The sequence below is a fragment of the Lemur catta genome, chromosome X (genome assembly GCF_020740605.2).
Source record: "Lemur catta isolate mLemCat1 chromosome X, mLemCat1.pri, whole genome shotgun sequence".
Lineage (NCBI taxonomy): Eukaryota > Metazoa > Chordata > Mammalia > Primates > Lemuridae > Lemur > Lemur catta.
In genome coordinates, this window is record NC_059155.1 from 47,845,311 (window position 1) to 47,871,594 (window position 26,284).

Here is a 26,284-nt window from a genome sequence, read left to right on the forward strand (position 1 = left end):
GGGCTTATAGGTTACAGGTGAGTTTAAAGAATTTTTGGCTTGTAATTGGTTAAAGACAGAAGCTTTGTCTAAAGGCTTGGAATGTTTTAACATAGTTGCTGTTTATCAGAGATAAGCCACGAGACATAGATTTGTTGTGTAAATTGAGGGCCTGTAGGTTTGTCTCCCATACCCTTAGGCTTGTTAATGGGTTACAAAGGATGTCCCCTAGAAGGGAGAGGGGCATGATGAGGCATGTCTGACCTCCCTCCTCCTGGCAGGCAATTTAGTTTTAGGATATTCCTTTGGCCAGGAGGGGGTCCATTCAGTCAGCCGGTGTGTGTGTGTTGGGGGGTGAGCCTTAAAATTTTATTTTAGTTCACAAGCACAAAAGAAAAAAACTTGTGGTCAAAGGTTTATGAAAATATTTTGGTTTTGGTCTTTAACCCTAACTACAGATACAGTTTACTTCCACTGATTCAATGTCTGTAGAGAGGTACACAAAACGTGTTTCTAACTCACTATCATCTAATATTAACAGTACAGTTAGGGATTCAAAGTTGTCCTAGAAGTTGTAGTTAGAAGAACTTAAATTGGAAGCTTCAGTTTTCCGTTGCTCTTGTCCATTTTTGTCCCACTCTTCACAAGCTAGCCAGTTATGTGTACATTATGTTGCTGTAACAAAGTTTTTGTCTAAAAAAAATTCTAAATTATTAATTTTTGTGTAGTAATTTATTTTAAGATAAAAAGTGAATGATGGTTAAAATCCAAAGAGTAAATCTCTTTAAAATTACAGAGTTTGGGTTTTTTTCCGGTTAACAACTATGATAAAGCTAATTAACATATTCATCACCTCACGAGGTTAACTTTTTTTTTTTGTAGTGAGAACACTTAAGATGTACTCTCTTAGCAAAATTAAGGTATACAATACACAGTACGGTATTATTAACTATAGTCACTATGCTGTGTATTAGATTTCCAGGACTTATTCATCTTGTATAACTGAAATTTTATACACTTTGACTAACATCACATCATTTCCCACTCCCCTGAGCCCCTGGCAACCACCATTCTAGTCTCTGCTTCTATGAGTTTGACTATTTTCATTCCACATATAAGTGAGATCATGCAGTATTTGCTTTATTGTGTCTGGCCTATTTCACTTAGCATGGTCATTCAGGTTCAGTCATATTGTTGCCAATGAGAGGATTTCCTTTTTCTATTTTTTAAGGCTGTACTATGGTTTGGATGTTTGTCTCCCTAAACCCCATGTTAAAATTTCATACACAATGTTGGAGGTGGGGCCTAATGGGAGGTGTTTGAGTCATGAGAGTGAATATTTCATGAATGACTTGGTGCCATCCTCATGGTAATGAGTGAGTTCGCACTGTATTAATTTCTGTAAGAGCTGGTTGTTAAAAAGAGCCTGGCTCTTCCCTCCACTCTCTCTCTTGATTCCTCTTTCACCCTGTAGTTTCTGCACAGACTTCCCTTCACCTTCGACCATGAATGGAAGAAGCCCGAATACCTCACCAGAAGCAGATGCTGGCACCATGCTTCTTGTATAGCTTATAGAGCCATGAGCCAAATAAACCTCTTTTTTTTTTATAAATTACCCAGCCAGGTATTCCTTTATAGCAACACAAGTGGATTAAGACAGGCTGAATAATATTTTTAATATATACATATAAAAACCATTTATCAATAAATGGTTTGCAGGTATTTTGCCCCATTCTACAGGTTGCCTTTTCATTATGTTGATGGTTTTCTTTGTTGTGCAGAAGCTTTTTAGCATGATGTAAGCCTACTTTTCTATTTTTGTTTTTGATACCTGTGCTATTAGAGTCATACACAAAAAATCATTGCCAAGACCAATGTCAGGAAGCTTTCCCCCTGTTTCCTTTTAGGAGTTTTATGGTTTCAGGTATTAAGTTAAGTCTTCAACTTATTTTGAGTTGATTTTTGTATATAGTGTGAGATAAGTGTACACTTTTATTATTTTGTATATTGATATCCAGTTTTTCCAACACCCTTTATTGAAGAGATTATCCTTTTTGCATTGTGTGTTCTTGGCACTCATGTCGAAGATAAGTTACCTATGAATGTGTAGATTTAGTTTTGGCTCTTCTTTTCTGTTCTTTTGGTCTATATGTTTGTTTTTATTCCAGTATCATACTGTTTTGATTACTATAGCTTTGTAATATATTTTGAAATGAGGAAATATGACGCCTTCAGGTTTGTTCTTCTTATACAAGATTTCTTTGGCTAGTTGGATTCTTTTGTGGTTTTATATGAATTTTATATGAATTTTTTCTATCTGTAAAGAATGCCATTGGGATTTTGATAGGATTGCATTGAATCTGTAGATTGTTTTGGGTAATGTGGATATTTTAAAAACATTAATTCTTCCAGTCCATGAAATGGGATGTCTTTCTATTTCTTTGTGTTCTTTAATTTCCTTCATTGATGTTTTATAATTTTCAGTGAAGTCTTTCTACTCTTTGGTTAAGTTTATTGCTAAGTATTTTATTTTTTGTTGCTATTATAAATAGATTGTTTTCTTAATTTCCTTTTTAGATAGGTTGTTGTTAGTGTGTAGAAATGCTGCTGATTCTTGTATGCTGATTTTGTATCTTGTAACGTTGCTGGATTTGCTTATTAGTTCTAACAATTTTTGTTGAGTTTTTAGGGTTATCTACATACATGATCATGTCATCTGAATGCAGAGACAATTTTACTCTTTCTTCTCATTTGGATGACTTTTTTTTCCTTTTCTTGCCTAATTGTTCTTGCTAGGACTTTTGGTATTATGTTGAATAGAAGAGGTGAGAGTGGGCTTCCTTGTCTTGTACTGGATCTTGGTGGAAAAGCTTTCAGTTTTTTTCCCATTTATCATGGTGTTAGCTGTGGGCTTTTCATTTGTGGCCTTTTGTCTTGAGGTAAATTTCTTATATACCTATTTCATTGAGAGTATTCATCTTTAATGGATGTTGAATTTTGTCAGATGCTTTATCTGCATCTACTGAGATGATCATGTAGTTTTTATCTTTTCATTTCGTTAATGTGGCACATATTACATTGATTTGCATATGTTGAACTACCTTTGCATTCATCTCTCTCTCTCTCTCTAATATATTGAAAACTATGATATTTTCTATTTCAGTCCAACAACAAAATGTTCATCCTAATTTTCTCCTTTTCCGTATTTCGGATTCTCTTATCTAGTAACAAAAAACTTGGCTTCAATTATCCTTAATGTATTTATTTAATCAGTACTCCTGTATGTTACCAATCTCCCATCTTCTCTGCCATTCTCTCCACCGTAAAGATGCCCTCTTCTCCCTGCTCATGCTCTGACTTTTCATTTTGGTCTTCTCTTCCTGGGTGTTTACCCTCCTCACACTGTTCCAACTCCCCTTGCTAGAGCATTTACTCCATGTCAGTGTTCTTTCACCCTTTTGGGCTCTGACTTTACATGCTCATCCCCTGGGTGGATGAATAACACTTTCTTATACTAGAATGATTGCATAGAATCTTATCAGGGAGACAAATCAGTCCTCAGAGTCTCTATCACTCTGGAAAATTATAAAGCTATAAAAATAAAATCTTAAAACATCTATTTTCAAGTGGCTACTGCTACAGAAAGAGAACGTACATAAAAACTGGATACCAGTCATTGGTGACTTGACTTCAAGATGTCTCTAATCCTTTCTTTTTTTTTTTTTTGAGACAGAGTCTCACTCTGTTGCCTGGGCTAGAGTGTCATGGCGGCATCAGCCTAGCTCACAGCAACCTCAAACTCCTGGGCTCAAGCAATCCTCCTGCCTCAGCCTTCTGAGTAGCTGGGACTACACGCATGCACCACCATGCCTGGATAATTTTTTTCTATATATTTTTAGTTGTCCAGCTAATTTCTTTCTATTTTTTTAGTAGGGACGGGGTCTTGCTTTTGCTCAGGCTGGTCTCGAACTCCTGAGCTCAAGCAATCCTCCTGCCTCGGCCTCCCAGAGTGTTAGGATTACAGGCATGAGCCACTGTGCCGGCCTAATCCTTTTGAGATAATTTTGTGAAGCTCTAAAAAATCAAAACTAAAAAACATACTCTAAAGCAAGTCAAACTTAATTAGTTTCTGTATTAAAGTAAATGTATGCCATATAACCCTTGTAGAAGCTTGATGGAGGTGGTATGAAATCAAACAATGAAATGGTTAGAAATATAGTAGTCCCCCTTATCCATGGGGGATATGTTCCAAGACCCCCAGTGGGTGCCTGAAACCTCAGATAGTATCAAACTCTATATACACTATGTTTTTTTCTCTACATACATACCTATGATAAAGGTTAATTTATAAATTAGACATAGTAAGAGATTAATAACAATAGCTAATAATAAAATAGAATAATTTTAACAATATGTTGTAATAAAAGTTATGTGAATGTGGTCTCTCTCTCTCTCTTTCAAAATATCTTATTGTGGTTAGGCGTGGTGGCTCATGCCTGTAATCCTGGCACTCTGGGAGGCCAAGGCGGGAGGATGGCTTGAGCTCAGGAGTTTGAGACCAGTCTGAGCAAGAGTGAGAACCCCCGTCTCTACTAAAAACAGAAAAAATTAGCTGGGCTTGGTGGCGTGTGCCTGTAGTCCCAGCTACTTTGGGAGGCTGAGGCAGGAGGATCACCTGAGCCCAGGAGTTTGAGGCTGTAGTGAGCTATGATGATGCCACTGCATTGTACCCAGGGCAACAGAGGAGACCTTGTCTAAAAAAAAAAAAAATCTTACTGTGTTATATTCACCCTTTTTCCTCGGGTAACTGAAACCACAGAAAGCAAAACTGTGGATAAGGGGGGACTAATGTAATGATTTAGTATCCAGCTTCTATAGGCACATAGTCAAAAACTAATTAACTGCATTAATTGGAATATAGTGGTATTTTATTTAATGGAACTTCCTTGTTTAGTGAGAGTTAGAAAATTCTTTCATTTTTGAGCATTTGTTTAAAAAATGTTTGCATATACTTACTTTTATGAGTAAAACATAGGGATGCTTTCTTTGATATTTGAGACTGTTGTAATTACTGAAGACTGTTCGTGATCTGCGTACTGTATTGTAGTAGTTACTGCTCACTAGTGTGGCTAGTTGTGAGACACTTCACTACTCTGAAAATCAGTGTCCTCATCTGTAAAATGAAAGTGTATGACAACATGATCTCAAAGGTCCCTTCAGTACAAAAATTCCTAGTCCTCAATTTAGAGAAGCCCTGGGCCATTGCCCACAGGGTATGTATGTCTGTGTGCCTGTTTCTATAGCAAAATTTTCTGGTAGCAGCTTGTTTACTTACTTTTTCACCTCTTTCTCCTCACAGTTTGGATCCTTAATTGGAATTTTATTTTGAGTAGTTGGGTTGTGTATTCTGGCTTGCTTTTATATTTCATTTGTATCTTTGGTCCCCTTTGGAGTTTATCTTCAGTATATAGAGTTTTACTTCATTGTGAATCTTTTATTAATATTTACACAAAGAAAATGGCCAGTTGGTCTCTGAAACTCTGAAGTAAATTCATGCAAGATTCAGGTAGATTTAGTTGCTGCTCTGTAAGAGCACAAAGATTCTAAATGAAGTCTGGGCTACTTCATTACAATTCTTTCATTCTCTTTTACCTATTTAAATTTACTATTTTGTAGCCAAATATTTGAAACATAATGTTTAAGATTTTGTACATTTCTCTCTGTAGTAAAATCCAATCTCATGGCACATAAATGAATTACTCCTCTTGAAGTAAAATTCAGTTTCCTGCCTGTTATGGCTGGCAGGCATATAATTGCTTTCTGCGAACCTTTCTAACCACTGCTTTGTGAATCTGGGAGAGCGTAACTCACTTAAAGGTATCTACTTTTATTCCAAACTGAAAATCATTTGAGCCTTAAAAATGACTCATTGGAAATTTTGTAATGGAATGTTCCATTAAATTTTAAGTGAGTTATATACTTTTAAACTAAATACCTATAGTATATGGAAAGCTTGGCCAGATTTGTTCATGTTCTTGGCTGCAGTGAGGATCTTTATGTAGCCATTGGAACATTAAGGCTTCTAACAAATATCAATGTTGATTTTTTTTAGCTTAGGTTGTCACTGTTATGTTTTAATGTGTGTGGTTTATGTTTTATGCCTACTTGTTACATGTAATTTTTATTATTAGTGTATATAAGTACATAGTTTAAAGAGAAAAATAATTCTACAATTCTTATTACAAAATCGCAAGTACCTACTCCCACTTTAAAAAAATCTTGCGTAACAGTCACTTTCAGTTATTTTAGCTGGTTCTTTAGGTATTTACCTCCATATATTTAGTGTTCTTATACTGTTGCTTCTTGATTTTTTACTTTTAGATATTATATATTGACTTCCCACCTTAGCAGATGAATTTAGCTTCTTTTCTTCTTCCCTCTACCCCCAGCACATATATGTGCTCACTTTCTGTCACTTCGTCATCTCTGTATAATTATACCATAATTTTGGATAAATTCATATTTAGTGTTTACACTGCAGCATTTATATAAATGCTATTATAGTTGAACCATATAAGGTACTACAATTACTTTTTCTTTTCTACACAACATTTTGTTTTTCCCTGGAGTTAATAAGTGTATTGGTTTTCCTAATCACTTAGTATATCATGTACTTAATATTATTTCTCTCCTGATTATGTAAATTTCTTTTCAATATGTTAGAATATATTAATTATTTTATCAGTTTCACTTGCCTGAAGAAATCACTGTCATAGTTTCTGATTTTCTCTAATCTGGACAGGTTGTTGTCCAGGCATGGTGTACAGTTATTGTTTTGGGATTTTCCTTCCTCATTGACTTGGGAATTCCCTTCAGCTCTCCCTTAGATTGTATCCCTGTTTCTTGAGTCCTGTGTCTTTATTTTTCTGGTTTTACTCTCTCATTTTTGTGGTGCATATCCTCCAGTAGCTTACTAAGAATGGTTGGATGGGATGTAAATTGTTTGAAGACTTTGCATGTCTAAACATACTTTTATTCTACCATCACACTTAATTTATACTTTGACTGGACATAAAATTTGCAGTTGGAAATCATTTTCCTTGAGTATTTTCAAAGCATCAATGACATTGTCATCTAGCTTCTGACATGACTATTGAGAAATCTGATGCCATTTTGATTCTTTTTTTCTTCCATGATTATCTTTCGTTTTTATTTAGGTGAAATCCACATAACATAAATTGGCCATTTTTAAGCTAAAATGTACAATTAAGTGACATTTAACATATTCACAATGTTGTGCAACCATCACCTTTATTTAGTCCCTGAACATTTTCATACCCCCTTGAAGGAAATCCCATTCCCATTGCAGTCACTCCTTATGTCTTCTCTTTACCAGTACCTAGAAACCATTAATCTGCTTTCTGCCTCTATGGATTTACCTATTATAATATTCCATGGTATGAATATAGCATATTTTATTTATCCATTAATCACTTGATTGACAGTTGGGTTGTTGCCTCTGTTATTATGAATAATACTGCTATAAGTATTAATGCACTATTTTTTTTAACTTTTTAAAATTGAGTTGAAATTCACACATCATGAGATCAACCATTTTAAAGTGAACAATTTAGTGGAGTTTGTTACATTCAAAACCATCATATCTAATCTAGTTCCAAAACATTTCATCACCCAAAATAAAACTCTGTAACATTAAACAGTCACTCCTCATTGCCCCCTCACTCTAGCCGCTGGCCACACCAATCTGCTTTCTATCTCTATGGATTTACTGATTTTGGATATCTCATATGAATGAAATCATAAAATATGTGACCTTCTGTTGTGGTTTCTTTCACTTAGCATATATGTTTTTGAGGTTCATCCACATTGTAGCATGCATCAGTAGTTCCTTTTTTTCAATTTTTAAAATTGTGGTAAAATAATTTATCTTTTTGTGACCAGTTTATTTCACTTGATGTCCTGTGACATGATGTCCTCAAGATTCATCCATGTCATAGCATATTGCAGAATTTCCTGCCTTTTTAAGGCTCAATAATGTTCCTTTTTATGTATATACTAAATTTTATTTATCTGTTCATCCCTCAGTGGCGGCTTGGATAGCTTCCACCTTTTAGCTGGTTTCCCTCTTTTACATAGCGGAATAATATTGCATGATACACACACATACACACACACAGGCACACATTTTGCTTATCCATTTATCTGCTGATGGACCACTTGGGTTGTTTTCACATTTTAGCTATTGTGAATAATGCTGCTATGAATGTGGGTGTACAGATATCTTTTTGAAACCCTTTCAATTCTTTTGGGTGTATTCCTAGAAGTGGAATTGCTGGATCATATGGTAATTCTATTTTTAATTTTTTGAGGAACCACCATACTGTTTTCAACATTACATTCCCACTAGCAGTGTATGAGGGTTCCAGTTTCTTCATATCCTCGCCAGTGCTTGTTAATTTTCTGGCTTTTAACACATTGACTGCCACACTAGAAAAACATTTTTTTCTTTGGGGTCACAGTGTTTCATTCCGAAAATAGAATAAAAACTTTGAAAACAATATAGTCCTTTCTAATTTAATGAAAAATTTGTTATTTTTCATTGTTTTCTGTGCATGAGTTATATGCAACTTGAAAAATAGTTCTCGCAGCTCCCAAGGTGAAGAGATGTGTGAGTTACATATGCTTCAGGAGACTCAGGGGTCAAAACTAGCATGAGTTAAATGCAACTTACATGGCAGTTAATACATTAAATTAAAGCCATACTAGCAGGTGTAAAGTGTTATCTCTCAGTGTGTTTTGATTTGCCTTTCCCTAATGGCTAATGATGTTGAGCATCTTTTCATGTGCCTTTGGGCCTTTTGTATGGCCATTCTGTTCTTTGGAAAAATGTATATTCAAATCCTTTGCCTTTTTTTTAACTGGGTTGTCTTTTGGTTGTTGAGTGGTAAGAGTTCTTTATGTATTTTTCATACTACATCCTTATCAGATATGTGCACATGATTTGCAAATATTTTCTCCATATGTAGGTTGCCTGTTCACTTTCATGATAGTGTCCTTTAATTCACAAAAGTTTTTAATTTGAATTAAGTTCATTTTATCTGCTTTTTCTTCTGTTGCTCGTGCTTTCGATGTCTTATCTAAGAATCCATTGCCAAATCCAAGGTAATGAAGATTTACCACTATGTTTTCTTTTAAGAGTTTTATAGTTTTAGCACTTAAAATTACAAGGGTCTTTTCCCATTTTGAGTTAATTTTTGTGTATAATGTTAGGTAAGGGTCCAAATTCATTATTTTTCGTGTGGAAATACAATTGTTCTAGCATCTTTTGTTGAAGAGAATATTCTTCCTCCATTGAATGGTCTTGACACTCTTGTCTAAAATCAGTTACCCATAGATGTATGGGTTTATTTCTGTGCTCTCAATTCTATTCCATCGGTCTATATTTCTATCTTTATGCCAGTACCACACTGTTTTGACTACCGTAGCTTTGTAGTACTATACATTTGTAACAGGGAAATTTGAGTCTTTGAATTTTGTTCTTCTTTTTCAAGATTATTTTGGTGATTCAGGGTCCCTTGCAATTTCATATGAGTCAGAGATTGGCTTTTCCATTTCAGCATGAAAATCCATTGTCATTTTGATAGATATTGCACTGAATCTCTGTATCACTTTGGGGAGAACTGCCATTCTAACAATTTTGTTTGCCATTCCATGAACAGAAGATGTCTTTCCATTTATTTAGGGCTTTAAAAATTTCTGTTGGCAAGATTTCATAGTTTTCAGTGTGTAAGTCTTTCAACTTCTTGGTTAAATTTATTCTTATTTCGATGTTTTTGATGCTGTTGTAAATGAAATTGTTTTCTTATGTTCCTTTCTGGTTGTTTGTTGGTATTGTGTAGAAATATAACTGACTTTTGTGTGTTGATTTTGTAGCCTGCAAATTTGCTGAATTTGTTTATTAGTTCTAATAGTTTTTTGTGGATTCCTTAGGATTTTGTATGTATAAGATCATGTCATCTGTGAATAGAGATGGTTTTACTTCTTCCTTTACAGTCTGGATGCCTTTTAATTGTTTGTTTTTCTTTCCATTTCCTCCAGTTAGAACTTCCCATACAATGTTGAATAAAGTGGTGGAGGCAGGCATCCTTGTCTTTTTCCTGCTCTTAGGGGGAAAGTTTATTCTTGTGCCATTGAGTATGATGTTAGTCAAGGGCTTTTCATGAATGCCTTCATCAGGTTGAGAAGTTCTCCCTTATTCCTAGTTTGTTGAGTGCTTATATCATGAAAGTTTGTTGAGTTTTTGACAAATGCTTTTTCCACATCAGTTGACATTATTTAGCTTTTTCCCCCTGTTCTAGTAATGTAGTGTATTACATTGATTAATTTTCGCAATGTTGAGCCACCCTTGCATTCCTGAGATAAATCCCACTTGGTGATGGTGTATAACATTCTTGGATTTTGTTGGCTAGTATTTTGTTGAGGATTTTTGAATCTATATTCATAAAGGACATTGGTCTGTAATTTTCTAACTTTGTGATGTGTTTGTTTGGCATTGGTATCAGGGTAATGCTGGCTTCATATCATGAGATAGAAGTGTTCCCTTTGTTATATTTTTTGGAAGAGTTTCTGTTTTCTAGGTTATTGAGATCATTATTCTTTTTAATGCAGGCATATATAGCTATAAGTTTATCTCTGAGCACTGCCTTTAGTGCATCCCGTAAGTTTTGGTATGCTTTCATTTTCATTCACCTGTAAATATTTTCTGAATTCCTTTGTGGTTTCTTCCTTGACACATTTGTTGTTTAAGGGTTTGTTGTTTAATTTTGACATATTTGTGAATTTTTCAGTTTTCTAGTTTCATTCTATCATGATAAAAGAAAATGCTTAGTATGATTTCAATATTTTAAAATTTATTGAGACTTATTTTGTGGTATAAAATATGGTCTATCCTGGAGAATGTTCCATGTACACCTGAGAAGAATGTGTGTTCTGCTGTTTTTAGGTATCGTGTTCTGTATGTGTTTGGTAGGTCTAGTTGGTGTACAACGTTGTTCAGGTCCTCTTTTTCCTTTATTGATATTTTGTCTGGTTGTTATATCCATGACTGATTGTGAGGTGTTGATATTTCCAAGTGTAATTGTAGAATTTTTCTTTAATTCTGTTGATTTTAAGTTTATATATTTGAGGCTGGGCACGGTGGCTCATACTTGTAATCCTAGCATTCTGGGAGGCTGAGGTGGGAGGATTTCTTGAGGTCAGGAGTTCAAGACCAGCCTGAGGAAAAGTGAGACCCTATCTCTACTAAAAATAGAAAAAATTAGCTGGGCGTGGTGGTGCATGCCTGTAGTCCCAGCTACTTGGGAGACTGAGGCAGGAGGATTGCTTGAGCCCAGGAGTTTGAGGTTGCTGTGAGCTAGGCTGATGCCACAGCACTCTAGCCTGGGCGAGGAAGCAAGACTCTGTCTCAAAAAAAAAAAAAAGTTTATATATTTGGTGCTTTATTGTTAGTTGTGTATATGTTTATAATTGTTATACTTTCTTGGATAAATTTATGATTTTGTCAATATATAATGTTCTTTGTTTCTTGTAACATTTTTTGACTTGAAGTCTATTTTGCCCGATACTGGTATGGGTACTCCAGCTCTCTTTTGGTTCCTATTTGTGTGGAATATCTTTTTCCATCCTTTTTACTTTCAACCTATTTTTGTCTTTGGATACAAAAGTGAGTTTTTTTCTAGACAGCACATAGTTGGATCATGGTTTTAAAAGAGTTCTTAAAATCCAATCTGCTGATCTCTGCTTTTTAATTGGAGAGTTCAATCTAATTACATGTAAAGTAATTACAAATGACATTTTTTAAACCTCTGCAATTATATATAAACTTTATTTAATCATTTACTTTATTATAAGATTGTAAGCTAGTTTTTAAATTATTCATGATTGTAAATCTGAAATGAATATTGTTATATATAATAAAAGTAACACTTGATGAACAACAACAACAAAAAAAACAGAGTAATTATAGTCATCCCTTAGTATTTGTGGACATTAGTTCCAGGACCCACCACCATGCCCAAATCCACGGATGCTCAAGTCCCTTATATAAAATGGTGTAGTATTTGCATATAACCTACACATATCCTCCCATATACTTTAAATCATCTCTGGATTACATATAATACCTAATACAATGTAAATTCTAGTTAAATAGTTGTTATACTGTATTGGTTAGGGAATAATGGCAAGAAAAAAGCTTGTACATGTTCAGTACGGATACAATCATCCACTTATTTTTTAAATATTTTTAATCCTCGGTTGATTGAATCCATAGATGTGGAATCCATGGATATGGAGGGCCAACTGTACTGGCAAGGAAGGACTCACTTCTGCCGTTTTCCATTTGTTTTGATATATCTATATGTCTTTTATCTTTTTATTCCTCATTCCCTCCATTACTACCTTCTTTTTTGTTTAATTGCATATTTTTCTAGTCTGCCATTTTGATTCTCCTCTATCTTCTTTTCTGTACATGTTTTAACTATTTTTTCATTGGTCACCTATGATCAACATCATATACCTATAACAATCTAGTTTAAATTACTATCAATTAGCTTCAATATTATATAAAAACTCTGCTGTTATACATCTCTGTCCCTCCCCCTTTATATTATTGTCACAAATTATATATTTATATACTGTGTGCCTATTAACATAGAATTTTACTTATTGTTTTACATATTTTTCTTTAAATCATATTAAAAAAGTAGAGTTACAAACCAAAAATGTATTGATACTGATTTTTACATTTACCTACTTACTTTTATCAGTGTTTTTATTTCTCCATATGGTTTTGAGTTACTGTCTAGTGTGCTTTTAGTTTGGCCTGAAGGACTTGCTCTAGAATTTCTTCTAGGGCAGGTCTACTAGTGACAAACTCTCTCAGCTTTTGTTTTTATGGAAATGTCTTAATTTTAAAAGTATAGTTTTAAGACCAGGTGCGGTGCCTCACTCCTGTAATCCTGGGAGGATCGCTTGAGCTCGGGATTTCAAGACCAGCCTGAGCAAGAGCAAGATCCCATCTCTACTAAAAACAGAAAAATTCTCTGGGCATCTTGGTGTGCGCCTGTAGTCCCAGCTTTTGGGAGGCTGAGGCAAGAGGATTGCTTGAGCCCAGGAGTTTGAGGTTTCAGTGAGCTACCACACTACTGCACTCTACCCAGGGTGACAGAGCGAGACTCTGTCTCAAAAAAAGTATAGTTTTTCTTACTACAGAACTCTTGGTTGACAATTTTTTTTCTTTCATCACTTTAAATACGTCATCCTACTGCTTTCTGGCCTCTATGGTTTCTGATGGGAAATCAGCTATAACTGTATTGAGGAACCCTTTTATATGACTAATCACATCTTTCTTGCTGCCTTTCAAGATTCTCTGTTTGTCTTTGGCCTTTGACAGTTTGATTATAATGTGTCTCAGTGTGGATCTCTTTGTGTTTATCCTACTTACACTTTGTTGAGCTTCTTGGATTTGTAGATCAATATCTTTTTTATCAAATTTGGGATTTTTTTGGCCGTTATTCCTTTAAATATTCTTTCTGCTTCTCACTCCATTTCATTTCCTTCTGGGACTTCCATTTTGTAAAAATTATTGTTTTTCTTTGGATTTCTTAGGCTTTATTCATTGTTTTTCATTCTTTTCTTTCTGCTCCTCAGACTGGATAATTTCAATTGACCTACCTTCAAGTTTGTTGATTTTTTATTCTTTTTGCTCTAGTCTGGTTTTGAAATCCTCTAGTGAATTTTTCATTTCAGTTACTATATTTTTATCTTCAGAATTAAAAAAGTAATTTCTATTATTTCTTTCTTGATATCCTCTATTTGGTGAGACATCATTTTTATTGTTTCCTTTAGTTCTTTTCCATGGTTTCCTTTAGCTCTTTGAGCATATTTAAGACAATTGATTAAGGTCTCAGTTTATTAAGTCCAATATCTATTCTTCCCCAGAGACAGTTTCTGTTCATTTCTTTTTTATATTCTGTGATGGACCATAATTTCTTGTTTCTTTGTATGCCTCACATTTTTTTTGTTGTTGTTGAAAATTAGTTGTTTTCAATATCATAATGTGGTAACTTTGGAAGTCAGACTTTTCCCCCTCCTCAGAGTTTGTTGTTCTTGCTGTGCTTTGTAGTGGTTTTGTTTGTTTAGTCACTTTTCTAAACTAATTTTAAAAAAACTGTATTCTTTGTCTCCTTTACTTTAACTTGTAGTCAGCTGATGGTTTGACAAAGATTTCCATAAATGCTTAGAGGCAAAAATAAAAAAAGACATGAAAGGAAAGAAAAAATACTCTCCCTGTCTTTGTATATTGGATATGTGTTGGGTCACTCAGTCAGTGCTTAGTCACACTGTTTATAACTCTGCCTTAACCTTTGCTTCCTGGTTGCATTGAGCCTAAAGATCAACTGGAGGTGAAAACTTAGGGTCTTCTCAAGCCTTTTCTCAGCATACATCTTGCCCTGGACATCCACTTGGCTGTCTAGATTTCCTGTTTTATGTGTGAGCTTTTCAAAGCCCTTATTGCCCAAAGTAACTCTCTGGAGTTTTTCCTCCCAGGCTTTCAATGTGTGTTATTGTTTGTCCCAATGTCATGTTTTGCTGCAGGCAGTGGCTTGTTCTTATGCCTCTCAGTGTTTTCTGGCTAATTTCTCTGCTTAGCTACTTTCCACTTTGCAAGAGTTCTGAGTTAGGAGAAACAAAGGCAAGCATTTGTCCTTCTGGGAACTCCAGGATAGGTCAATCCAACAAACACAATTACTTAGAAACAAGGTCCTTTTGTTTTCTTGAGAACCAGGAACTCACATTGGGAATGAGGGCTGCTATCTCTAAGGCTGTCACTGTGCCAGAGAGTGGGGTGTGATAAAGCTAAAGTTAAAATACCATGAAGCTCTCCTACTGTGTTTATCACCTTTTCCTTGATTCACATTTGCTTGGTTAATGTAAACTTTCGACTATTTTCCAAAGTTCCAACAAATTTGATTCTGATAGTTTTTGTTCATTTTTGTCAGTGTTTCTGTGGAAGGCGAGGCCCTTGGAGTTCCCTATTGTGCCATTTTCTCTGATGTTACTTGCCATTTTGATTATTGATCTTATGTATGAAATCTACTTTTTTTCTCTAAAAGTTTATGGAATAATAAGGTGCAGTAACACTTATCTAACATTACTATATGCCAGGTATTATTCTAAGTGCTTCACATATATTAATTTTTTTTATCTTTACAACAACCTTGTGAAGTGAGTACAATTGTCATCTCTATTTTATAGATATGGACTGAGGCAAAAAGGGTTTTGGTATCTTGCTCAAGGATATACAGTAAATGATAAAAACTAGATTCAAACCTAGACAGTGGGCTCCAAAGTCCCTGCTGTTAAACACTATACTATCTTTGTCTCTTGCTAAGAAATGGATATTGTTCTTGTTTCCAGTGTTTTTTTTATTGCTTTTTAATTTTATTTATTTATTTATTTATTTGAGACAGAGTCTTGCTCTGTTGCCCGGGCTAGAGTGCCGTGGCATCAGCCTAGTTCACAGAAACCTCACAAGTCTGGTCTCAAGCAATCTTCCTGCCTCAGCCTCCTGAGTAGCTGGGACTACAGGTGCACGCTATCATGCCCAGCTAACTTTTTCTATTTTTAGTAGAGATGGGCCTCTCACTCTTACTCAGGCTGGTCTCGAACACCTGAGCTCAAACAAGCCTCCTGCCTCAGCTTCCCAGAGTGCTAGGATTACAGGGGTGAGCCACCGTGCCCAGCATTCCATTATTTTTAAATTGCATGATTTTTTTTGCCTTGCTGTGGCTCTGTCTGCATTCATTGTGCTGGACACTCGGTAGTCCATTCCCATCTGGAAATTCTGTTTTGTTATTTCCTCATTTTTATTCTCTGTGTAATCTCTTTTTTTCTGTAGGTGATTCCCTCCCCCCCCCCCCGCCGTGTGTGTGTGTGTGTGTGTGTGTGTGTGTGTGTGTGTGTGTGTGTGTATTTTGTCTCTTCTATTCTATTAGATGCCTTCCTCAACTGCCTGATGATCATTGGCTGTTTATGTTTAATAACAGAACTCCAGAAATCTGATTGAAAGTTCTGTGTGCCTGAGTGTTCTCTGTAAAATGATCTGGATGAAGTGATATGTAAGATTAGCTATTCCTGGTTTTAGTGTCCTTAAATCTTTTCATTTGGATTGGGCAATTTTCCTAAAGAATGTTCTTCTAGTCTAACCTTTGGAGATTCAATGCCTGGCTTCCTGGGTTCTGGAATTCAAGGAGGGAGGGAGGGAAGACAGACGTGGTTCTAAATATTCAGTATGAAAATTTTTACTTAATCCCCCTTTTTTCAATATAGTACCTTTATCCTTAACTGTGCCTTGTCTTCCTAAGTCTAGATACCCTCTGGTTTTCCCCCTGTATGGAATGAATAAATTTGCAGTCTATTGCTAGGATCATGGAAAAATAATTAATTACTTGCTTGTTTGATGCAGTGGGGAAGGAGACTTGAGTCTTTTCTTTGTCTTTTTGTACTGCTCCAACAAAATATCTGAGACTGGGTAATTTATAAAGAACAGAAATATATTTTCTGACAGTTCTGGGGGGTGAGAAGTCCAATTTCAACACACTGGCAAGTTCAGTTGTCTGGTGAATGCTGCATCCTCCAGGGGAGAGGAATACTGTGTCCTTACATGGCCGAATATGGAAGAGCAAAAAGGGACAAACTCCCTCTTTCAAGCTCTTCCACTTGGGCACCTAATCCTATTCATGAGGGCAGAGTCATCATGATACAATCACCTGTCAAAAGGTCACACCTCCCAACACTGTTGCATTGGGGATCAAGTCTCAACATGAATTTTGGAGGGGACAAAAACATATAAACCATAGCAAGGGTCTAACTCCTTTTTAAATAGACTTTGAACCAATATTCCTGTTTTAAGCCCCACCTTTATAAGGTACCTTGGGTGCCAACTGCTGAATTTGAGAGAATGGTTCAGCAATATAAATTGGGTTACTTCTTAGATTTACGCATTGCTAGCATAGTATTCAGCTTTCTCATTTTACTAATTTATCCATTTTTTCTGCTTTCAAAATTGTGTTTCTCTTGTCTGTAATCTTATTGTATTTATCCTTCTGAGTTTGTGCCTTTTTAAAATTTTTTCCTTAATAGCATCAAAAAGAATAAAATACTTAGGAATAAACTTACCAAAGGAAGAGAAAGACTTGTACACTGACCTGCAAATCATTGCTGAAAGAAATTAAAGACACAAATTAAATGGAAAGACATCCCATGTTTATTGGTTGGAAGACAATATTGTTAAGATGTTCATACTACCCAAAGTGATTTACAGATTCATTGCAATTCCTATCAAAATTCCAATGGCATTTTTTGCAGAGATATTAAAAAAATCTTAAAATTCACGTGGAATCTCAAGGGACCCAGAATAGCCAAAACAATCTTGAAAAAGAAGAAGGTTGGAGGCCTCACATTTTCTGATTTCAAAATGTATTACAAAGCTACAGTAATCAAAATAGCATGGTACTGACATAAAGACAGATATATAGACCAATGGAGCAGAGTAGAGAGCCCAGAAATAAACTCATGTATTATTATATGGCCAATTGATCTTCAACAAGGGTGCCAAGGCCACTCAATGGGGAAATGGCAGTCTCTTCAACAAATGGTGCTTGAACAACTGGATATGAAGTTGGACCCTTACCTAACACCACATACAAAAAATGACTCAAAATGGATGAAGGACTTAAACGTAAGACCTAAAACTATAAAACTGCTCAAAGAAAACATAGGAAAAAAAGCTTTTTGATATTGGGTTTGGCAATGATTTTTTAGATATGACACCAAAACTGTAAGCAGCAAAAGCAAAAATAAATAAATAGTACTTCAACAAATTGCAGAACTGCACCTCAGAGAAAACAATCAACAGAGTGAAAAGGCAACCTAAAGAATGGGAGAAAATATTTGAAAATCATTTATCTCATAAAGGATTAACAACCAGAATATATAAAGAAGTCCTATAACTCAACAACCAAAAGAAAAAAAAAACAACTTGATTAAAAAAGTAGGCAAATGACCTGAATAGACATTTCTCAGAAGAAGATATACACATGGCCAACAGGTATATAAAAAAATGGTTAACATCACTTATCATCAGTGTTAGTCTGTTTTGTATTTCTATATTACGTTATAGCAATACAAGAGAGACTGGGTTAATTTGTAAAGAAAAGAGGTATATTTGGCTCATGTGCCTTATCTTCCTAAGTCTAGATACCCTCTGGTTTGCACCCTGTAGAAAATGAATACATTTGTAGTCTATTGCTAGGATCATGGAAAAGCAATTGCTTGTTTGATGGAATGGGGAAGGAGAGCTTGAATCTTGTCCTTGTCCATTTGTGCTTCTAAGGCACAGTTAAGGACATATGAGAAGCATGGCACCAGCATCTGCTTCTGGTGAGGGCTTCAGGGAGCTTCCAGTCAAGCCAGAAGGCAAAGGGGGAGCAAGTGTGTCACATGGTGAGAGGGAGCAAGAGGGAAGAGGTAGTGTCAAGTTCCTTTAAACAACCAGCTATCATGTGAACTAATAAAGAACTCACTCATTATCATGGGAAAGTTACCAAGACATTCATGAGGGATCTGCCCTCATGACTCAAAGACCTCCTACTAGGCTTCACCTCAAACACTGGGGATCAAATTTCAACATGAGATTTGGAGGGGCCAAACATCCAAACCATATCAATCAGGGAAACACAAACCAAAATCACAATAATGTATAACCTCATACTCATTAGGATGGCCAATATCAAAAAATAGAAAATGAAAAGTGTTGATGAGGATGTGAGAAATTGGAACTTTTGTGCACTGTTGGTGGAAATGTAAAATTGTGCAGCTGCTATGGAAAACAGTATGGTGGTGGTTTCTCAAAAAATTAAAAATAGAATTACCATATGATTCAGCAATCCCACTTCTGGGTATATATACAAAAGAAATGAAAGTAGAGTCTCAAAGAGATATTTGTCCACCCATATTCTTTGCAGCATTATTTACAATAGCCAAGTGGTAGAAACAATCCAATGTCCATTGATAGATGAATTGATTATGAAAGGGGGCATATACATACAATGGTGTATTATTCAGTCTTTAAGAATAAAAGAAATCCTGTCACATGTTACAACATGGATGAGCTTTGAGGACATGCTACATGAAATAAACAATAACAAAAAGATAAATACTGAATGATTGCACATATATGATATATCTAAAATAGTCAAACTCATAGAAACAGAAAGTAGAATGGTGGTTGCCAGGCACTGGAGAAAGGGGAAAATAGGGAGTTGTTCAATGGTTAGAGTGTGTTTTGCAAGTTGAAAAAGTTCTAGAGATCTGTTACACAATAATTTGAATATAGTTAAAACTACTGAACTGTACACTTAAAAATGGTCAAGATGGTAAAGTTTATGTGCTTTTTCAAAACAATTTCTTCACTATCATTTTCATGGGTTTTCAGAAGAGAGCTGACATTAATGTGTGTCCTCAATCTGGCATCTTTAACAGAAACTTGATGCTGGCCTTTATTTGTTTTGCTTTCTGTTTGTTCCCTCTGCTTTTTGTTTCTCTTTTTAGTTTTTCCCCATCTTTCTGTGGGTTAGATGTACATTTTTAGAATTACATTTTGATTTATCTATATTATTTCCAAACGTTCTTCTTATAAGGACATCAGTCATGTTGGATTTAGGGCTTGCCCTAATCAAGTATGATCTCATCTTTATTAGACTGCAAAGACCATATTTTCAAATAAGGTCACTTGCATAGTTTACAGGAGGACATGAATTTTGGGTGGACATTATTCAACTCAGTGTTGATAGGGTAAGTCCTTCTACTTAGTTGTTCTTCAACATTATATTAGCTGTTCTTGGACCTTTACTCTTCCATATTTATTTTAGAATATTTCTAAAGCATTTTTCTTTTCTTTATTTTTTTTTAAGACAGAATCTCACTCTGTCACCCAGGCTAGAGTGCTGTGGCGTCAGCCTAGCTCACGGCAACCTCAAACTCTTGGGCTCCAGCAATCCTACTGCCTCAGCCTCCCGGGTAGCTGGGACTACAGGCATGTGCCACCATGCCCAGCATTTTTTCTATGTATTTTTAGTTGTCCAGTGAATTTCTTTCTATTTTTTAGTATAGATGGGGTCTCGCTCTTGCTCAGGCTGGTCTCGAACTCCTGACCTTGAGCAATCCTCCCGCCTCGGCCTCCCAGATTGCTAGGATTACAGGAGTGAGCCACCACGCCCAGCTAGCATTTTTCTTTAATAAAATTATGTTGGCTGTTCTTTGCCCTTTACTCTTTTATATTCATTTTAGAATATTTCTAAAGCATATTTCTTTAATATGCTTTGTAGAGTAAATGGACATTGAATTGTACATTGAACGACATGAAAGGAGGCTCTTGAGTAATATTTACAGAAAGAAAACTTGTGGTATCTTGTACAATGTTAGAGGTGAAACCAAATGTAGAGAAAACCAAATGGGAAAACCAAATGTAGAGAGAGGAAAGGGCTGAATTACAGGCTCCTGGATGATATGTAACTGAAGAGTAATTATGCCTTTGTCAGGATAGGGCTACTAGTAAAGAACCTTTAAGTCCAGAGTTATGAATTTGTATTGGTTGAATCCTTGGGGTTTTCTAGATATCGTATCATATCATCAGCTAAGAGTAAGAGTTTGATCTCTTCTGCCCCCATTTGGACACCCTTAATTCCACTCTCTTGTCTAATTGCTCTGGCAAGGACTTCCAGCACTATGTTGAATAGAATGGGAGATAGTGGGCAGCCTTGTCTGGTTCCAGTTCTAAGCGGGAATGTTTTCAATTTTTCCCCATTCAATATGATATTGGCTGTGGGTTTATCATATATGGCCTTAATAATTTTAAAGTATATCCCATCTGTGCCTATTTTGTTAAGAGTTTTTATCATAAAGGTGTGCTGGATTTTGTCAAATGCTTTTTCTACATCTGTTGAGAGAATCATATGGTCTTTGTTCTTGCTTTTATTTATGTGGTGAATTGGATTTATAGATTTGCGTATGTTGAACTAGCCTTGCATCACTGGAATGAAGCCCACCTAGTCATGATGAATTATTTTTTTTGATGTGCTTTTCTATTTGATTTGATAAGATTTCTTTTATCTGTTTTTTTTTAATTTCAGCATATTAGGGGGTATAAATGTTTAGGTTACATATATTGCCTTTGCTTCACCCAAGTCAGAGCTTCAAGATTTGCTAAGATTTTGTTGAGGGTTTTTGCATCTATATTAATGAGGGATATTGGTCTGTAGTTTTCTTTTTTTTGTTGTGTCCTTTCCTGGCTTTGGTATCAAGGTCATATTGGCTTCGTAGAATGAGTTGGGGAGGATACCATCTTTCTAAATGTTGTGGAATAATTTCTGCAGTATAGGTATGAGTTCTGCTTTGTATGTTTGGTAAAATTTGGGTGTGAACCCATCTGGTCTGGGACTTTTTCTTGTTGGAAGGTTTTTAATTGCTCCTCCAATTTCTGTGCTTTATATTGGTCTGTTCAGGAATTCTATTTCCTCCTGGTTGAACTTAGGGAGGTTATATGTTTCCAAGAATTTGTCCATTTCCTCCACATTTTGTAGTTTTTGGGCATATAGATTTTTATAGTATTCAAAGATAACGTTTTGTATTTATGTGATGCCTGTGGTAGCCTCTCCTTTTTCATTTCTAATTGAATTTATTAGAGTCCTTTCCTTTCTAGTCCTTGTTAATCAAGCAAAAGGGCTGTCAATTTTATCTTTTCGAAAAACCAACTTTTGGTTTTATTGATCTTCTGCATAGTTTTTTTATTCTCAATTTCATTTAGTTCTACTCTGATCTTAGTTATTTCTTTTCTTCTGCTAGGTTTAGAATGAATTTGCTCTTCCTTTTGCAGTTCCTTGAGATGGTTTATTAGTTATTGGGTGTCAGTCAGGTGGGGGATGGGGGTGGGTAAATTCACAAGTAATGGATGTATGGAGGAAGGGCATGCCTCTAGCCCTGGCTTGGGTGAGGCAAAGTCATTACTTGTAACCAAAATGTTTGTACCTCCATAATATCCTGAAATTAAAAAAAAAGAGTTTGTATTAATACTTTGTTTGGGTCTGGGCATGGTGGCTCATGCTTGTAATCATAGCACTCTGGGAGGCTGAGGCAGGAGGATCACTTGAGGCCAGGAGTTCAAGACCAGCCTGAGCAAGAGAGAGATGCCATCTCTACCAAAAATAGAAAGAAATTAGTTGGAGAACTAAAAATATATAGGAGAAAAAATTAGCTGGGCATGGTGGCACATGCCTGTAGTCCCAGCTACTCGGGAGTCTGAGGAAGTAGGATTGCTTGAGCCCAGGAGTTTGAGGTTGCTGTGAAGTAGGCTGATGCCAGGGCACTCTAGCCTGGGCAACAGAGTGAGACTCTGTCTCAAAAAAAAAAAATAAAAAGATACATTATTTGGAAGGTGGTTAGTGGTTAATAGAACTTTACGTTTAGGAAAATCGTGCTTTTAATTCTAAAGGTCAATGAAATTATTTAGCGTGTGTTTTAGATGGGCGTAAAGTTTAGACAAGGGACCTGGAAATCTAGGGCAGAATATCTTATAATGAGAGGAAATGATCAGATAAAGGTTGGAGAAGACATAACAGTGTTATTCACTTAAAAGGAATTAATAATTAAATAAACCAACTCTTTTTTTTTGTTCTGAGACATCCTTCCTGTATCCCAGAACTAGATTAGAAATCACTATGAGGTGTTAGCATGAAGGCAGAAGGTAATGCTGTATTGTTATTCAGAGGCAGAGAAAAAGTATTTGGGAAATTGGATATATAAGTTTGTATCTTAGAGTACCATGAGAAATAACTAATGAGCTATTCTTGATTATTACTGAGATATCTGAGGATTAGAGAAAGCTGAATGAGGGAGGGGTTGGAAGGTAAATGTCTCAAGGCCAGGAAATTATAATTCAATTATTGCTACACTATTATAACTGAACAAAATGTAAAATGCATCATCTATAAATGATTAAAAGACAACCAAATCAGAAAAAAATAGCTTGGAAACTTGGGACTAAAAAAGTAATTGGAGGTTTGCTTTTTCTCAATTTTGAAAGCCTGTTTACAAAGTTGCATACAATGAAGTTGTTTAGTTAATTAAAAATAAAAGTCCTCATATTGAACCAAAAAGCTGGTGATCAAATTTATTTTTAGCAGCAATAGCTAATTGAGTATTTATTTATCATCTATATAGTCTCATCTTGGCATTGCAAAGTAGGTATTAGGTTGGGGCTGTCATTTCTGGGCCAGTCAATGTAGCAGTGGCTGCTGGCTCTAGAGATCCCATGGGCCCTGGAGCCCCTGTAGGTCCCTTTCTATATGACCAATATACAATAGACTTATAAATATATCTTCCTAGTATTATTTTTGCCATGTGTCTTTGCTTGCAAAATGAGATGTTGGCACTCCATGGAAGGCTAAGAATATATTTTGTTAAACATATACTTTTATGAATCTTAGTACCTCATACCTCAATTAGAAATATTTTATGAGGACAGGGATTTTTGTCTGTTTTGTTCACTGATGTATCTCTAATGTCTAGAATAGTGCCCAATAGATAGGAGATGCTTAATAAAAAGTTATTATTGAATGTATAAATGATCAAGTGGGTAATAGAGCAGTATTGGTAGTAAAAGCATTTTTTTGTCATTATATTAAAAAATACTGCAGATCTCTTAGAAATTCTTTTAGTCTTTTTTAGATATGTTGTTATAAGTTTGTTATTATTTTGTATTCTTTTCTTCCCTAGGAAGTAGTATTTAACATAAGTACACTTGAAAGGATTGTGAAGGCAGAGGCAGAAATACTGAGGAAATTGAATAACAGTTCAGTAGACATAAATGTTCATTGAAATTTTTATTTTTCATTTTCCCCTGTACAAATTCAGTTACAGACCTCTCTGCAGCAAGTGGGTGTGAGCTGCATTATTCCAGTATAGCTACATAATTGGTATGGCTCTGTGTGAACCTATGGGATCTGGGGCATGTAATGGTTAAGCTGTTTTTGCTGAGGTGTCAAGAATGCATTTAAATACCTCTGGATTCTTGCCAGACCAAATTTCTAAGACTATTCTTTATTTTAGACTCAAAAATACAGTAGGTCTGATGTGCTCAGGCATGCATATTGAGCTTCTATTTTCTGAATGTACTGTAATTCAAAGGGAAACTTTTTGAAGCAAGACAGGTCTTTACACATTACTTATGAATAACTCACTTCAGATCTTGGATTCTTAATTGAGGATCTGCGTCTGTAGTCTTACTCAGGTGAAACTTATAAAGGACTTTTTTATATGGGTGTAATCAAATTCTGGATAGATGGTTTCTATAAATAGTGAGGAGATATTTAGATAAATTATTAGAATTAAAATTAATCCTATGCCATTTCCAGGCATTTTGAGAGAGGAAACTTCTATAAAACATGACGTTAACGCAGGGACTGAGGTGCTGATTAACTCATAAAAGAGTGTTTTCCTATGGCACCATTCACATACTTGTTACTGCTTTCATTTCAATGGTATTTAGTAAAGAAAATTATTGTTGCTAAAGATAAAATTATTATTTCTAAATAAGTCTTATGCCTGGATAGTGCTATGAACACATTTCAGAAGTTCAGAATTTTTTAATTTTGGAAAAAAAAACAAACAAAAACCATTCATTCCTCCCCTTCCCCCCAACCCATAGGGATTTTTTTTGTGTTTGAATATACTCCCTGCATTAGCCTTTTACTGGATCTGGCAGCCAAAAGCAGTGTTTTAGCCTATCCTTTTGTTGGGCAATGATTGGGTTTCTCATTTCCTGTTACAAAAGATCTTTTAAGTTCTATTAATAATATGTTGTAATACCTTCCCATACATAACTAATGCCCTAACCTGAATGTTTTATATTTCTTCTTTATATAAATTGAGAGCTTTTGATAAAGAAGTTTATTTTGATGTACAGAACACTTTAAGTAAATTTTAAAGATTCTGAATAGCTATAGTTTTTTTTTTAATTTAAGGAAATCACGAATCTGACACTTTTTTTATATTGCAGACAGGATATCTTCATATTCTCTGTTACAACTTTGGAGTAGAAACACAGAAGCAGAATAAATATGAAGAAAGCTCTTTCTGGCTTAGGTAATATAAATAAAACAATGAATGTAAATTCAGGAATAGTATCATAGAGGACAGTTAATATTTACTGTATGGTACTTTGGCAGTTTAAACCTTCTCTGACTTCAAACGCCAACATGTGAAATTTATTTACTCTTTTAACATGTATTGCTTATTCTTACATGTTGCCAGTTGATAGAAAAATGTGTTCTCTTCTTCATATAACATAAGAGCTTACTCCCCCTACTCCGGTATTCCTTTGTATCTCCATCAGGAATACAGAAAATTTATTTGTTGTTGCTTTGGTAGTTATTGCTGTTTGCCTACATGAGGGTGTAAGGTGGAGGGGTCGGTGGGAGTAGTATCAGGTAAAATTATTAGTTTTAGATGAATTTTGGTATTTCAATATCAGTCAAGTAAGTATATATTGATATTTAACATTTACTGAATGCTGAGCACTATACTAAGATTTGGATTGTTATGCTTAAGCTGGAAATATCCAGAGGATAATAGAAGAATATAGCACCTATATGCAAGAACCCTGTGTTTTACTGAAAACCTGGGCCCAGCACGGACACATAATAAATACTCAATAATTGCTAGTTAAACGAATTTATGTGAAAAATGTATTTTTCTGCAGATGTCAAATAGGGTGCTTTGAATATCAGAGGATCACGGAGTAAAATGTATCAAATCAATTCACTAAATGTTTACCTTGTCTGAGTATAGGGTTCTAGTTATTTGGAAATACTACTGTGGTTATTTTAACGATAGTCTAACTACTGTGAAAATTATATTTGTCATTTAAGGAAATAAATACAAATATGGTCATTTAAGTTATATACTCAGATATACCTTTAACAAAATATTTATGCAAATAACCTGTTTATGTAAAAGACTTTTTAGAGCCCAAAGATTGATCAAACCCTGTACAAAGAATTATGCCTGATAGAATAGGCTTATGCAATTGTAAGATATATACTTGTCTCAACTTAGACTACTTCACACAATTGGAATATACCTGAAAGTTTCTATTATAAATCAT

At 35.2% G+C, this 26,284-nt stretch overlaps 1 protein-coding gene across 2 annotated transcripts in view; it reads left to right on the forward strand.

Annotated features, from left to right (window-relative positions):
• Positions 1–26,284, forward strand: part of TEX11 (testis expressed 11) — a 278,253-nt gene that overhangs the window by 70,638 nt on the left and 181,331 nt on the right. For both annotated transcript variants that reach the window (XM_045538676.1, XM_045538677.1), the window contains one exon: positions 25,178–25,263. In XM_045538676.1, coding sequence (XP_045394632.1) covers positions 25,178–25,263 — 86 coding nt within the window. The remainder of the gene's footprint in view (positions 1–25,177; positions 25,264–26,284) is intronic.